This window comes from Macrobrachium rosenbergii, chromosome 5 (genome assembly GCF_040412425.1).
Source record: "Macrobrachium rosenbergii isolate ZJJX-2024 chromosome 5, ASM4041242v1, whole genome shotgun sequence".
Taxonomy (NCBI): Eukaryota; Metazoa; Arthropoda; class Malacostraca; order Decapoda; family Palaemonidae; genus Macrobrachium; species Macrobrachium rosenbergii.
In genome coordinates this window covers 16,881,392-16,895,519 of record NC_089745.1, presented here as the reverse complement: position 1 = coordinate 16,895,519, position 14,128 = coordinate 16,881,392, and the positions used below count along the sequence as shown (strand labels likewise).

At 35.4% G+C, this 14,128-nt stretch overlaps 1 protein-coding gene across 1 annotated transcript in view; it reads left to right on the top strand.

Moving 5' to 3' along the window:
- The window catches only part of Cap-D2 (CAP-D2 condensin subunit), a 60,567-nt gene that overhangs the window by 27,894 nt on the left and 18,545 nt on the right, over positions 1 to 14,128 (top strand). Inside the window, exons 13-20 of the mRNA XM_067103670.1 lie at positions 4,006 to 4,117; positions 4,683 to 4,824; positions 5,072 to 5,178; positions 9,719 to 9,833; positions 10,488 to 10,649; positions 11,124 to 11,244; positions 12,438 to 12,551; positions 12,918 to 13,142. Of these exons, the coding sequence (XP_066959771.1) occupies positions 4,006 to 4,117; positions 4,683 to 4,824; positions 5,072 to 5,178; positions 9,719 to 9,833; positions 10,488 to 10,649; positions 11,124 to 11,244; positions 12,438 to 12,551; positions 12,918 to 13,142 (1,098 nt within the window). The remainder of the gene's footprint in view (positions 1 to 4,005; positions 4,118 to 4,682; positions 4,825 to 5,071; positions 5,179 to 9,718; positions 9,834 to 10,487; positions 10,650 to 11,123; positions 11,245 to 12,437; positions 12,552 to 12,917; positions 13,143 to 14,128) is intronic.

Genomic DNA, 14,128 nt, shown 5'->3' with positions numbered 1-14,128 from the left:
TGACTGTTCTCTTCAGTCACTGTCATTTCACCTTCAGTAGTCTTCAGTTAAGCATTGTGTTCTTTCTTGTAACTTTGATATGATTATCATTGTCATCCACATGGAGTATATTTAAATTTTGATGGTGCCTTGTAAATATCAATGTGTGTATTAAGCTTTTATTGTTATGTTGTTTTTATTGGTATGTTTTGGAAGTGATGGAAGTCAACTCTATTGGTCTTTCTCTTTTTGTGCTTACCATGATTCTGCAGTGGGAGTGAGTATATGCACTAGTTATCACATTGGTTTACTATAAATGCCCAGACTGTGGAGACCATGCCATATAAAAAATTTATGGCCTCAATTTTTTTTTTTTTTTTTGCAGGGTTGCATATAAACTCTGAAAAAAAAAACTCTTTTAGTGCCTGGGTATGGTACATGCAGCCTCATTCTCTGCTTATGAGGAATGGATAATGGGAACATAAACCCCTTCTTCAGCCTGTGTCACCAATCTTTCTTCAGACATCTATGTTGGCTAGGACTGGAAATGAAAATAACCATCACTCAGTGGTAGTTTATTGACTACATAATGTTTTGTAGGCCTTGATTGATATGCAGAGACCACATTCTAAGGGTTCTCTATCCATGTTAACCTGGCTCTAGGCCGTTACCACAACCATGTCTCATTTGATTAACCTCCTCTTGTTCATGACAGTCACATGTCACTGATAATCTGTCTCTCTCTCTCCCCTTTGCAAGGACATGTTAATTTTTATGCCAGTGGCATGGCTCCAACTGTGGTAAGATCCATGTCCCATAACACTGTCAACAGGGGAAAATGTACCACCAAGTAGTATTCAGCTTAGATTTTTGATGACCTGAAGATTATAGTAAGGGAAATGGCAAGGCAAGCAGATGCTGGTGACCTGAGTTGCTCTCTCTCTAACCTGTGAGTTTGAAAGTCTGTCAAAATCCCCACCAGGGTGAGAGATTCATTACTGACTGTTATGTCTCAAGAACCACATGCTCCTTCCACCGGGAGCCAGGGAATAATTGCATAGGACATGTTAAAGATGCCCTGATTAGGATTCGGTTTCCTGTCGCTTGGAGATGGACATCCACTAACTTTTATTTTTGTTATTTCTCAACAATTCTTTGATACCCAAGAATGAATAGCAGCAGCCTTAGTAATAATTTCCATCCTGATTATGAGGTCTGTCATTGTCTATGGCTTGGTATCGCAGCTTATGGAACAGAGATCCCCATGTCCTGTGCAGTTTCAACAAGATTTGTTGTCTGATGATGAGAACATGCTGGAAGTGTTGGAGCCAGTGGCGGTCAACATTATACCATACTACATCTCCATTGAGTATTGCTGCTCACTGGTGGCATACTACTTATACCATCCAACACAAACCATTTTTTTTACATCTTCGTGGCTTCTCTTCATCAGTTCCACAGCCTTCTTTGAATTTGTCTTTCCATGGACATGTGCTGTGGGTACATTCATCCTTCTTATTCATTTTTTATGGATATAAATCACACCTCACAAGGTAGAAATAGCTCAAAAGAAGTCTTATAACACTTCCTTTCCCATATCCCCCTTTTCATTTCTTGTAAGAAGGCCTATGCAGCAGTCTTTTTCTTACATGGTCATTGTGTCAGAATTTCCCATATTCAGAACATTCAAATTTGTCACTTTGATAAAAATGTAGCCTAAAACATGCTCAAGCAGGGACAATAAGATTTATTGAGATTTTTTAGCTGATGGGCATATGTGGGCCATTAATTTATGCCTTAAAACATGCAGAATAGCACACAAGAATTGCAACCACTGGCTTTTTTATTTATTGTGAACATTTTGTTCTTTTTGTTTGAGGTGAGTAGACCCAGATAGCAGTGTTGTCATTTTTAATAATTTCACAATCCAATTAGAAATCCATTTCCTAATCCACTCTATGGTACTTAAAATGTTTTCATAGACCTAAAGGTGGGGCCAGAAATTTTTCATGCCTCTTAATTTGTTTTTTACCCCTTCTTAGAGTATAACATGTGCAATAATGACAGTGTTGTCAGCAAAAAGCAAATTTCTCAATGTAAAATCTGTGATTTTTTTATTGGTTTGAATCCTTATATTTAAAAATTCACCATACAGTCTGACAAGTAAGTAGACCAACTTAATGCAACTTGTAAGGGAAGACATATGCATGAAGGTTGGTGCCAGCTCACATCCCATCTGTGTGCCATAATCCACAGGTAACTCTTCTGACCTTTTCAGTTATATAAAACCCTGGCAATTCATTTCCTCATGGAATGGTTTTACAACACACGAAAGTGTGGGTGGACAACTGACTACTGTATTTATGATATCAGGACAGTTCTTTTCTACTTAGTATTTCAAACATTACACCATAGGAAGTTGCAGGTCCTGAAAAAAAAAGGCTCAAACTTACTTTGGAAATTATAAACCATGGATTTTAAGTATATAGCTTTATCAATAACTGTTGGGTAGTTCACAATGCTGAGGAGGGTCAATACATTACCTAGGGATTTCTAAAGTGCTATATTAGGGTCACAACTAGAAGGCAACAAGAACAGTCATAGACACAGAAGAAAGGATGAGGCAGTTGACCACAGGCCTCCCTTGTATCCGCTGATGTTCCAGGTTCAGCCAAACTAAAGGTTAAATGCTTTCAAATCTTGGAGAACTTGTAAAGTCATGGGTAAAATATGCTCTGTATGAGGATGAAATATGCTCTGTATGAGGATGAAATATGCTCTGTATGATGGTGACAGGATGCAGGTACTCAAAGGTTCCCATTATTTCCATCACCAGTAGTTTTTCATTGTTTCTGTCCAGGAACCATTATTTCCATAGTTAGTTAGTTAGTTATAAATGATTTGTTTAACCAGACCTCTGAAGTAGTTCACATGAGAGGTAAAGGAGCAATAGCTAAAGTTCAAGATAGGTTACTAGGCTTATGAAGTACCATTTTCATGGTTCATAATGTGCCTTGAACATGGATACTTGTGATTAAACAAAGACTTCAGCAAATTCATCAGACAAAATCCTTTCAGGATAGAGATGGAGAACTTGGGGAGGCATTTTATCCAAGAGGGAATCTTCTTTGTATTTATAGGGCTAAAGGAAGCTTGCTTCTGTATATTTGTGCACCTTAGTTTTGATGTCTTGTCGTCTCTCTAGTGTTCATTAGGCCCACTTGGGGATCAAATGTCTCTTGATTGCAACTTGTGCCCTTTAGGCTTCAGTTTGAGAGGGACATTATTCTGCTGGTCAGTGTTGTAATATTTATAGCAGAGTAAAGCCACAGTTTCCAAATGCTTTTCCGATAATTTTGGCAACTAAGGCTAGTCCAGTGTTGTATTGGAACGATTGAAGTTTGTTTCAGTTATTTTTCATCCTCGTAACAAACTTTTGATCATTAATCAGTAAAATCTCACTTAGCTTTCTGAATTATATTTAGCTAGGATTCACAGAGCAGAGGGTACTAGAAAACTGATGGGAAAGTTATGGAACTATTCAGAGTTAAGATAGGCATGTATGTCAGAGTAATTAATGATACTGTATTTGAATAAATATGTTTTCAACATTGAATTGTACACTTCTATTGAAACCTCAGTGGCATTGCCCAGCTGGATAAAATGACAGCTGAACAGCTTAGGGGTTAATGACTTTCATATTGCAGCAGTAATTGTTATGGACGCATTTAACACTGAATAATTTTGGTGCTCTGTTTTTACTGGAATTGCCCTTTCTGCTCCCTTGCTCAGAAGAATGGTCATTTACAGCAGAGGTGGAAGACTCCCTGCAGAGGAAGGCTTCACTTATTGTTAATAGTCATTTTATACTAATCAAAACTCAGTTTAACTTCTCTGCAACCAGGCATTTAGGAATTAGTAAAAATTAAGGGCTTATATCTGTTAGATGTATATCAGTTTATAGTTTTTCCAGACTGCTTTGTACAGTAATGGTTCTGTTTGTTTTTTTACATGCTTTTATTTCAGGATTCTGTTGGATTTGCTAAATTGATCAATGAAGGTATTCCTGTAGTGTGTCAGCTGCTTGGTAGCAAGCAGGTATCTGATGTTATGGAAGCTATTTCATTCTTTGTCACAGGTAAGCTTTGTGTCAGTTAAGGAACTTGCTCTTGCCAGGTTACAGTAGTATTTTTTCATTTTTTGTCTTGATTAGTGAAGGGACTTGAATGATAATTTTCGTATATTTTGTTGGGCTTTTTCAAGAGCTTTATTTCTTTCATGATCTAGGAATAGCTGCATAGTTTCCTTACATGGCTTTAATTTTACTTTGACAGGCATAATAGTTAACATTGTAAAAAGAATTTCATCTTTTGAAAATAACCACTAAAACTTTTTTAGTGATTAATGTTTAACAAATGAAATTCTTTTTTCAATATTAATTTTTGTGCCTGTCAAAGTAAAATCTGTTTAAGTAAGTTATGTAGCTATTCATAGTAGATATAAGATACAAATACCAGCTAGAAGAGAAATTTTTCTTTAACTTTTAGACCATTTTTTTATACAGTAAGTTTTATCCCCATGTTGGCCTACAGACAGTATGATTTGATAACATTACATCAACAATAAATTGGGTGTACTGTACACTGTACTTCACTCTCTTATCTTATTATGAAATGAATTAAATTGTCATATTTTTTTCACAGCATTTGAATTTGGACTGCTTAATGCAAAAGCAGGCGTCTTGAAGATGCTGGTCTTGGTATGGAGCAAAGAACAGGCGGTCAAGGATGCAGTGGTGGAGGCTTACCAACGTCTCTATATCAATTCAGATATCTCAAGTGATAGGTGAGCCACCTGCCGGGTCATGTGTTTCAGGTGTTCTTAATATAATTGAGGAAAACTGTTTTACATACTTGAATTCCCTTTCAAACAAAGATTTGTTCATTGCTATAAAGAACTGTATTGTTATATTAATGTACTCTGAAAACTACTTAAGAATGATTTTTCTCTTATATTTGTCAGAATGTAATTGTTCATTGATATCAGTAAATACCTTTGAAAGTAAAAAATGTCTTACCTGTCTAATTATTAGAGCCAGGGCGCAACACATTGTACGAAATCTGTCTGCCCTGATTACTGGCTCAACTCTAGGGGAAAGGACATCTTTAGATGAAATCATCTCTCAGTTTGTCAATTCAGGTAGAGTCCTTTTTACACATGTATTTTATCATGTACTGGTACTTGGAGTGTGGTGCTGGGTTATTGTTGCAATAAATATTGTTTGTAATTTAAATCATGAATGGCTAATCTGTGTCATCCATATATCTTAATACCAGTTGGCTTTTATTGGAAGTAATTCAGTACCTTGAAAGATAAAAGGGATTGATGAAAAAGTCAAGTAAATTAAAAAAAATGCATTCCTAGAGGTGGTTTGCATCATAGCTCTGCCTCCAGCTGTACCATCATTCTCACTTCCTTTCTTCCATGTCACTGCCCAACCAGTCCAACTCCCTCTTCATTCTCTTAAGCACTTTATTTGGCTTTATAGCCGGATTTTCATAAACCACCAAATCACATCCCTTCAAGAATCTTGTTCAGTAAACTTATCAATAAGGGTGATTTATAACATTCAAGTGTGATCCAAATCTACTTTTTTAATTTTATCCCATTTCATTCCTTATGGTTACAGTTAAACTAAATTTGCCAGAATTTCCTTTTCTTGCTCCAGTTTGTTTTGTTTTGTCATTTTTTTTCTTTATTCATTACAATAGTTATAACTTAGAGGGTGTCTGCAGAGTGTGTAAAATGTATGGTACTGTATTGAAATAAGTTGTTGAGAGCATTTAAAAGTTTTGCGATGGAAGGAATGTAAACAAGGTGTAAAAGTTTTCTGAGACAAGGATGTTGTATATCTTTGTGGCTGATCAACATCTTTCTTAACTTTGAGACTGTACGGGCTGGAGCAGGGGTCTTATTGGAGATGGTGCTCTACTTGGCTAATTTTGTAAGTTCTTGTAGGCAGTCCTCAAGCTTTTAGAAGATTCCCTGGACCTTCTATTTGATTAATCTGGTTTATCAAAACTCAAGTTTTACCCAGTCACAGCTGATTTTCTGATTCAGTTGACTCTTGATGATAGTGACACCTCTGGGGACCTGAAGTACTGTCACTTCCCCATTTTCTGTCATTATCCCTAATTCTTGCATAGCAGAAGAGGTTATGGATGAGGTGCTTTTTATGGCAAAAGAAAGTCTTTTATCATTGATTGGTTCAGTGGCAACAGGATGGTCAAGCACTGTAACTTCAGCCAACAACAGAAATCATCAGGTGTTATACTATTTGCCAACATAAATCTCTTCCTCTTCAAGGAAGAGATTTATGTTACCTTCACTTGTCTGCACCAAATGCAGACTCGCTGCCTATGGGAGAGCCTTCATTTGTTTACTCCAGAATCCTTTGCTGTTAGCTGCATTACTTTGACAAAGGGAACGACAGCCCTCACTCCCAATTGTAAGAGCAGCCATATGATTACTTCCAACTTTGAAGGTTGTCATTTCATTTAAGGGGCTTCTGCTATGGTTTTCAGTGGCAGACTATTAGTTTGTGAAAATTGCTTCAGCCCATCTCAGTTCCCTTAGCTCTGGACATGGAAACTCAGAGATATGTGCTCCTTTCTGCTTGCAGTCTTGTGCCTTTTCATAGGAAAAGATGTTGATATGTGTCCACAACAGAAGAATTGGGAGTATCAGATGCAGGTTCTTGGGGATGTGTCAGTAAACAGGAAGGCTTTTACCCATGGCATCAGGGCATGGTGAGTCAAAGGAAGGTCTTGGATTAAAGAATGTAATTAGATCTTGGGTTGGTCGGTCAGCTGTTGGTGGTTAAGATGACACTTACCTTCTTTCTCAACTGCTTAAACTGGCATTTTATTTTAAGAGAGATTTCTCTTCTCCCCTAGCTGAATTGACATCAACCCCTTGGGGTCTGCTGTTGAGTCCCTCTGAATAAGGCCACAACATAAGTAATAGCCTTGCACACGAAAAACTTATGTTGTTTAAAAAAATTACAAATACAAAAATATTCTTGGGGAAGAGAAAATTGTGAGGAGAGAGAGTTTGTTAAATTATGTGATTGTGCAGATTAGATGGAAGAGCAGGTTGATGGAGTAATGATAAGAAGTATGGCTGTTAGGTACAGTATATCTGGTTATATGGTTGAAGAGAGTTATATGGTTGAAGAGAAAGTTTTATGTTGGAGAGGAAGCATTCCAAATGTAGCTGTAAATGTCATTAAGACAAGTGCATTGGACAGAAAGTGAGAAGAGCATATGAGAATAAAATGGATAGAATGGGCTAGGGTTGAAGACTCGGAGATGGAAGGAAAAGATGAAGAGTTGGGAAAATTCCATAATGGGGTCATAGGAACAGCATGGTGTTTATGGGTGTAGGAGAGTAGGGATGGAGGACAATATGTGGTGAGATGAGGAAGTGAAAGGTTTAGGAAAAGAAAAAGATTGTTAGATGGCAAGAGTAGATTGTGCACATGTGTACAGGATGACAGACAAAAAGAAAGAGAAAGAAGTATTGAAAATTGAAGGGTTAAGATGAGTAGTAGCGAGAATAAGTAGATACAGAGAGTAAGGGTAATGAAATAAATAGCTATCAAATAAAAGATGCAAATTGAGAGATGCTGGGAGTATTTTGAAGATTATTGAAAGTGGCAGGTAGAAGAGAGGCAGAGCAAGCTGACTGATACAGGAGTGTATGGAGTCAGTGTATATTTGAGATGATTTGTGGAAGTGATTGATGAGGGCAGTTAAGAGATTGAATAATAGAAGATGGCAATAAGGCCTTGTAAGTTATATCTGGACAAGAGAAAGATTCCAAAGCATTGGTAGAGAGAAATAATTGTTCCTTTACATGAAAGTAAAGGTGATAGAAGAAACTAAGAATTATAGGGACATAATGAACCAAGCCTGAAATTGATTATGTGATGTACTGTATAATATATAGTGCAGAATTATGAAAGATGAAACATACAGTATTACTTAGTAAGGAAGTTTGGCTTCTGCTACTTTTGTTTCATCAGTGCTAAGAAGCAGGAGGGAAGGGCTTATATACTGTTGAGAATCATAGTACACCTGTCCCTAAAAACTGAGATGAGGTGGGATGAAGAAATGCAATTGCACTTTGCCCATGGGGTCATGCAATTTAGTAATAAAATATAAAGTAACAAGGAGCCTGGGTTCTTATTTCTAAATGGAAGACTTTAGGAAAATATACAGCAGATTGTCTTGGGGACTGCAATGAATAGACGCCTTAGAAATGTAGAAGACATCATAGATGCTGCAGTAACACCATTCATTGATAAAAAATAAATTCTCTACCCTTTTTGTTGGAAATAAATACGCACAGTGGATATGAATGATGCAAATTAGATGAAGTCCTGATTAATTTGAAAACAACTCATTTTTTAGTCTTCCACTTCATTGTCATATGGTAACACCTATGAGGTGGCTGGGGTAGTGGCTTTTTGTAGAGGTGGTAATTGCTTTCTCATGTGCTGTAAGCACAAAGAACACCACAGTTACTTTGGGCTGGGATAAATCCCAATTTAGCAAATTCAAAATTTCTTAAGGCATTAGGACTTTGTCATTGCCATTCATGCAAAAAGAATCATGCTAATACAGCTTACTCTCCAAGCCTCCAAATCATATGAAATGCTTTTGGTGTTAATATCTGTGCTCAGTTTTTTCTCTCTATTTTTACTCCTTGTCTATCATTCAACTTGGTGAGACCTTTATCAGTTAAACGAGTGACAGTTTATTTAGAGGACTTTGAACGTGAGCCTCCATACCATCAAATCCTCCACCACTAACCAGCTTCACTGGTGCCTGGATTTCCTTTACTTGATTCTTGGAAGGTTCTTTGAATCCAGTGAAATCAGTGTTGCATATTGACCAAATGTTTTTAGCAGGTGTTAATGTTTCATGTCATTATATTTTTTATTGCTTCCTTGATAACTGTACAGTGCACAGTGGTATAGTCCTCTCAGATCTGTGAGGCATTTATTTTATTGTCATACCTGCAGCGAAGAACACAACTTGAACACCCTTGCTGTTTAACTAGTGTGGCTATATGGCCTTGCACATTTTTAAAAAATGGAGCTGCTATGTACATGGAAGGTATGTTTAATCCTTTGGAAGAAATCACTTATCTATCCATTTCAAGAAGATTTCTCTGGCTGTTTAAGCCTTACTAAACATATTTTTCATTTGTAAGAAGATTTTATTCTTACCCTTTAAACCCTTTAGGTTGATGATTTTATAAATTAATATTTAAATTTTTTGTTAATAGATCAGTTATGTTTGTGTACAGTAGTTTGCATAAACTTGGGTATGCCTCTCTTGTTTATGAATGGCATCATAGATACATAAGAGACCAAAATTTGTTGATATCTATATTTTAATGGCCTTTGTACCATGGCTAATTTGACACTGGAGTGAGAAAAGAAGGTAATCTTTGCTTGCTAAACTAGCTGTGTAAGGTAGCTCTCTATGCATGTAATTCGGCAACTTAATGAAATATGAAGTTATTGAGTGTCGGAGTGTGGTTAGAAATTGTACACTTTCATTTAGGTGGTTAATAGATCAAACTTAACCTTGTGTGTGATGTGTGCTATAATATAAGAAGTCCCTCAGCAAAGTTCCCACTTTATCCTGGTTGTTCATTTTAATTTCAGGTGATATTAACAAGCACTGTGTTACTCTGATGTGGGAAAAGTTCACCAAGACTTTGCCAGATACCACAGATGACGAAGCGCGTGCAGCTTTAGTTCTTCTTGCTATGTGTGCAAAGTATGTTGTTTGTATGAAGTGACTAAATCATCTTGGCCATGAAAACCATGCATTTATCATGTAATTTAATCAATTTTTATGTAATTTTATGCTTTCTTCCTGTGAAAGGTAAATTGCTGATTAAAAAAAATTGTCATGGATTTCTTTCATGGTGCTATAGAACATAATTTACATTTAATAGTGGATAAAAAATTTGAATGCAACTCGTTGTGATGCTTTTTTCTTTTGTAGCTGAAAATTGAGCTTCTAAATGATTCAGAAAACTTCCATATAAATTTTTGACTGGGGTTGAAAATCAGGATACTAGGCATTAGAAATTGTGGATGCTGTTTCTAACAGAAATTGCTTTGGAAAGTACAATATAGTCAGACTAATTTGTTAATCAACTTGACTGTTTGCCAGCATTCAAGCTTTTTTTGTTACAGGATTAATTTTTCTGAAAGGAGGTAAAGTATTAGATTTTACAAGTTAAGTCATATTCTGATGGACAGTGTTAACAAGTAGTCCCTTTGAGGTATGCAGGTAAATCAGAAAATATAAATGAAATAAGCATAGGTATTCTTTTCAATATTTATTATACCTTCAAAATATATTTTGAAATTGTATATAAAAGACATAACTTTTTTTTAGAAAATATTACTTTTCTTTTTCCAGTTCTGAAGTGAGTATCATCTCAAGTAACATCAGTGTCCTTGTGAAGTCTGGTCTAGGAGAGAGAGGTGAGAAGGATTTTGCACTTGTAAAGGAAACCTGTTCAGCTTTACTGAAATTGGCAGTGAGCAAGCCAAAGACTGATTCACCAAATGCTCCTTTCAGGTGAGTTCATTCTCAGATTGTTAATCAAGCTGTGTCCTTAAATATAAATTAGGAAAATGTGTGGAAGAGTGCTAAAAATATTCAGGTATTTGGTGCTCTTGTAATTTTAAAAGTAGGTAATGTATTTGTTTCTTACTGAGAAGTAACTGTTATTACACAATGCAGAAAATAATGTCTTGTAAAATTCATCTAAATTGTGAATACTTTACCACATCCCTATGGAAATATTAAAAATCTGTAAGTTAGTAAAAGGTGTTTTCAAGACAATACCCATGGCTAGAATGTTTCACCCTCTCTATTGTAGGGACTATTGCTGAGCTCTCTAATTACAAAGGCCTTGTATTAAAGGTGTTTTGTGCCTTCAGTCTTAGTATTAAAAAATGATTTTATTTTAGTGCTTAGGCAATAAAGTTCATTTATTCATTTCTTACAATAGATATATTGATTTAACTCATTTTTAATTTGTTTTTCAAGATTGGAACAAGACCATGAAATCTTTATACGTCTAGCAAAAATCCTTGTGGCTGGCCTTACCCGCCTGGAAGACCAGCAGTATTGTCCAATGGCTACTCAAGCTATTTCAACTATATATTCTGTGAGTACAGTTTTTGACAGAATACACTTCATATTTTGCACTAAGAAAAATTATAGGATATTGTAGCGTTTGAGGAAAATTTAAATTCCTTGAACCTGAAACTGTCTTTCTTTACTCATGTCATCTTGAAGGAATTACTCAGCCTCATCTGTGGTGGACCAAATTGACATCTTTTCGATAGAGTGGTTCATGGTGGTAGGTTTCTGTTTCCTAACATTAGTAGTACAGTAATGACTGACCAACGACGGATGGTCTCTTGTTTGTGAATTTTTTGTAAGTTGTAATTTAACAGAGAATTTTCACATTCACAATTGATTCCTGATCCTCTTTTCCTGCCAAGAGCAACCAGGTTTGCTGACCAGCAGCATCAGTATGCAGTAAATGTGCCTTGCTTTCGAACTTATCAGTTCCAGAGGTCCTTTATTCCTCACACTGTTAGACTGTGGAACAGTCTTCCTGTGGATGTTGTGCAACTGGAACTTCAAAAGTTCAAGAGACCATGCAGTGCATTACTACCATAAAGCAATTCTTGTATTCTGCTTAAATTTTTACCTATTTATTTATTAAGTTGTTAGGTTAGTTTTTCTTTTCTAATAACTGATCTCTTCTTTTTTAGCAAGGGAAAGGTGACTGATGAGTGTTTTGATATAAAAAGTTAGGCAGGTAACAGAAGGATTGATAATGAAAGAATAGTGTGTTCATAATAGAAATTGTGTATGCAAATTAACTATTTGTGAAACAGCTGTTAGAAAACTGTGGAAGTAAGGTGACATGCTCTCATGTGGTTGCTGACCAATTTACACAAAGCCTGTCCACTCTTGTATCATTCAGCTCTGCCTCATTTCTAGCCTTTACATTCAACATTTCTTCAAATTACCCCATTAACACAGGCCTACATTCACTTCAGGCAGCATCCCCATTTGCACAATCTATTGTAAGATTCATTTACTCATTAACCTGTCTGCATTTACTGACTTTGAGAGCAAGTACTTTAATTCCTTTCTCAGATTTACTGCTAAGTTTGTAACATCCCCACCTTTCATTTGCTCATATCCTCTTATATGACACCACAGGATCATCCCCATTTTTCTTCTTCATTAACCTTCCAGTTTTATTTTGGTTTTATTTGGATGATAATATATTTCTAATTACTGAGGTGTTTCTAATTTGGATATTTGTTCTTGCTGGAACAGCTGGCAGAGCATCCAGATATTATATGTGGTGAGATTATTCAGAATATGGCAAGAATTATGCAGGAACAAGCTGTAGAGGCCGAAGAAGTCAATCCAGAAGATTCTGTGTCTCAGGTATTTTGTTGTTCTGCACATGTTAAAGAAAATGATGCTTTCAGTTATTTGATGTCCTGTTTAAATTAGCTTTGAAAGGATGTTCCATACTTCCTTTAAAATTTCCTGGTATTGGGATGAAAAAAGTAGAATATAAGGCAAAAAGTAAATGAATATAAGATTAACATTATATTTTGTCATATTTGATAAGTCAGTTCACTTACTAAACTTTGACATAATGATAAAGTGTTATGTGATACTTACTCTGATATAGAGTAGATATAGACTTTGTGAAGTAGTGATAATGATGGGAGAATTTAATATTTTTTTTTAAAGAAGAATGGTTTTCAACTGGTTGATGTGAAATTATTTCTTATGTATTTTCAGGGACTTCTTCAGGTGCCAGTTGGCATTGTGACTCGGTTTATTATTGTTATTGGACATGTAGCACTGTGTCAGTTGGTGCATCTTGACACATACATTTTCTCAGAGCTCAAGCGTAGAAATTTCTTGAAGGAAGAAATGGAAAATGAAAAGAAGTCCAAGAAAAAGAACAAAAATCACAGAAAGTCTCTAATTACATCAGCCAGTGAAGCATCCATGAGTAAAGCTGTAGGTATTCTTTACCTTTTTCTCTTGAATCATAGATAGGTTTTTGATTACTGTTGAAATTCCTGTTTTGTTATAAAAAACTGTATACAGTAGCTTGATTTCTTGGACTGTCCACCATCGGATTTTACAGAAGTCAAAGGTATTAGGAAGTGCCTTCATCACATCTTTGGTGTATTATAATTTGAAAGAATGACACAGAATTCTTTGGCAAATCCAAGAAAAAGTCAGGCTTCTCTTGCACAAAGATTTTAACTACAACCTACTTTGAGATTAAAAAAAAACATGAAAATTTCCAGTACACCCTCACATTTTACTCCAGCCCTAGTTTTGCTGAGATGTTTACTGTATAAAGTAAATTGTTAAAGAAAGTGTTTAGCAACATTTGAATGGTTAGGTCAGTGAAACATCTTAATATTGTACACTTAGTAAAATATCAAAAGGTAAAGTTCAATGCCTTAAATTATTATTAGATGACAGTACAACTCTGTATGTAAAACACTTAATCGTAACTTAGGCAAAGCTTAATTTTTATAAGAACGAAATAACTAAGTGAAATCTCTTTTTTATGATTACATTCATTTATGGATTATCATACAAACTAAGGGGCAAAACCATAATAGTTTATTGATGAAAAAACTGGCAGTCTTGCCCTTTTATACAGACATTAGCAAATCCCCAAAATTGTAAACTAAACACCAAAGGTCTTACTAGATGGAATGTTAGATGAAAAAGCTGGAAGTTTTATTGTAACAAAATTCAGATCCTTTCTTTTTTTAAAGATTTTAGTGGTAACTTATGAATTTTAATATCAGTATCTGAAACTGGGAATACTTAACTGTTATTAGCACTCATAGGAATTTATATTTTATGTATATATATGTTAATATTAATAAAATTATTTCAGATACCAAACTTTAGCATATGCACAAAGTTTATTTTACCAATACTGTACTTCCCAGGGTTACAGTATATATAATTAACATTTA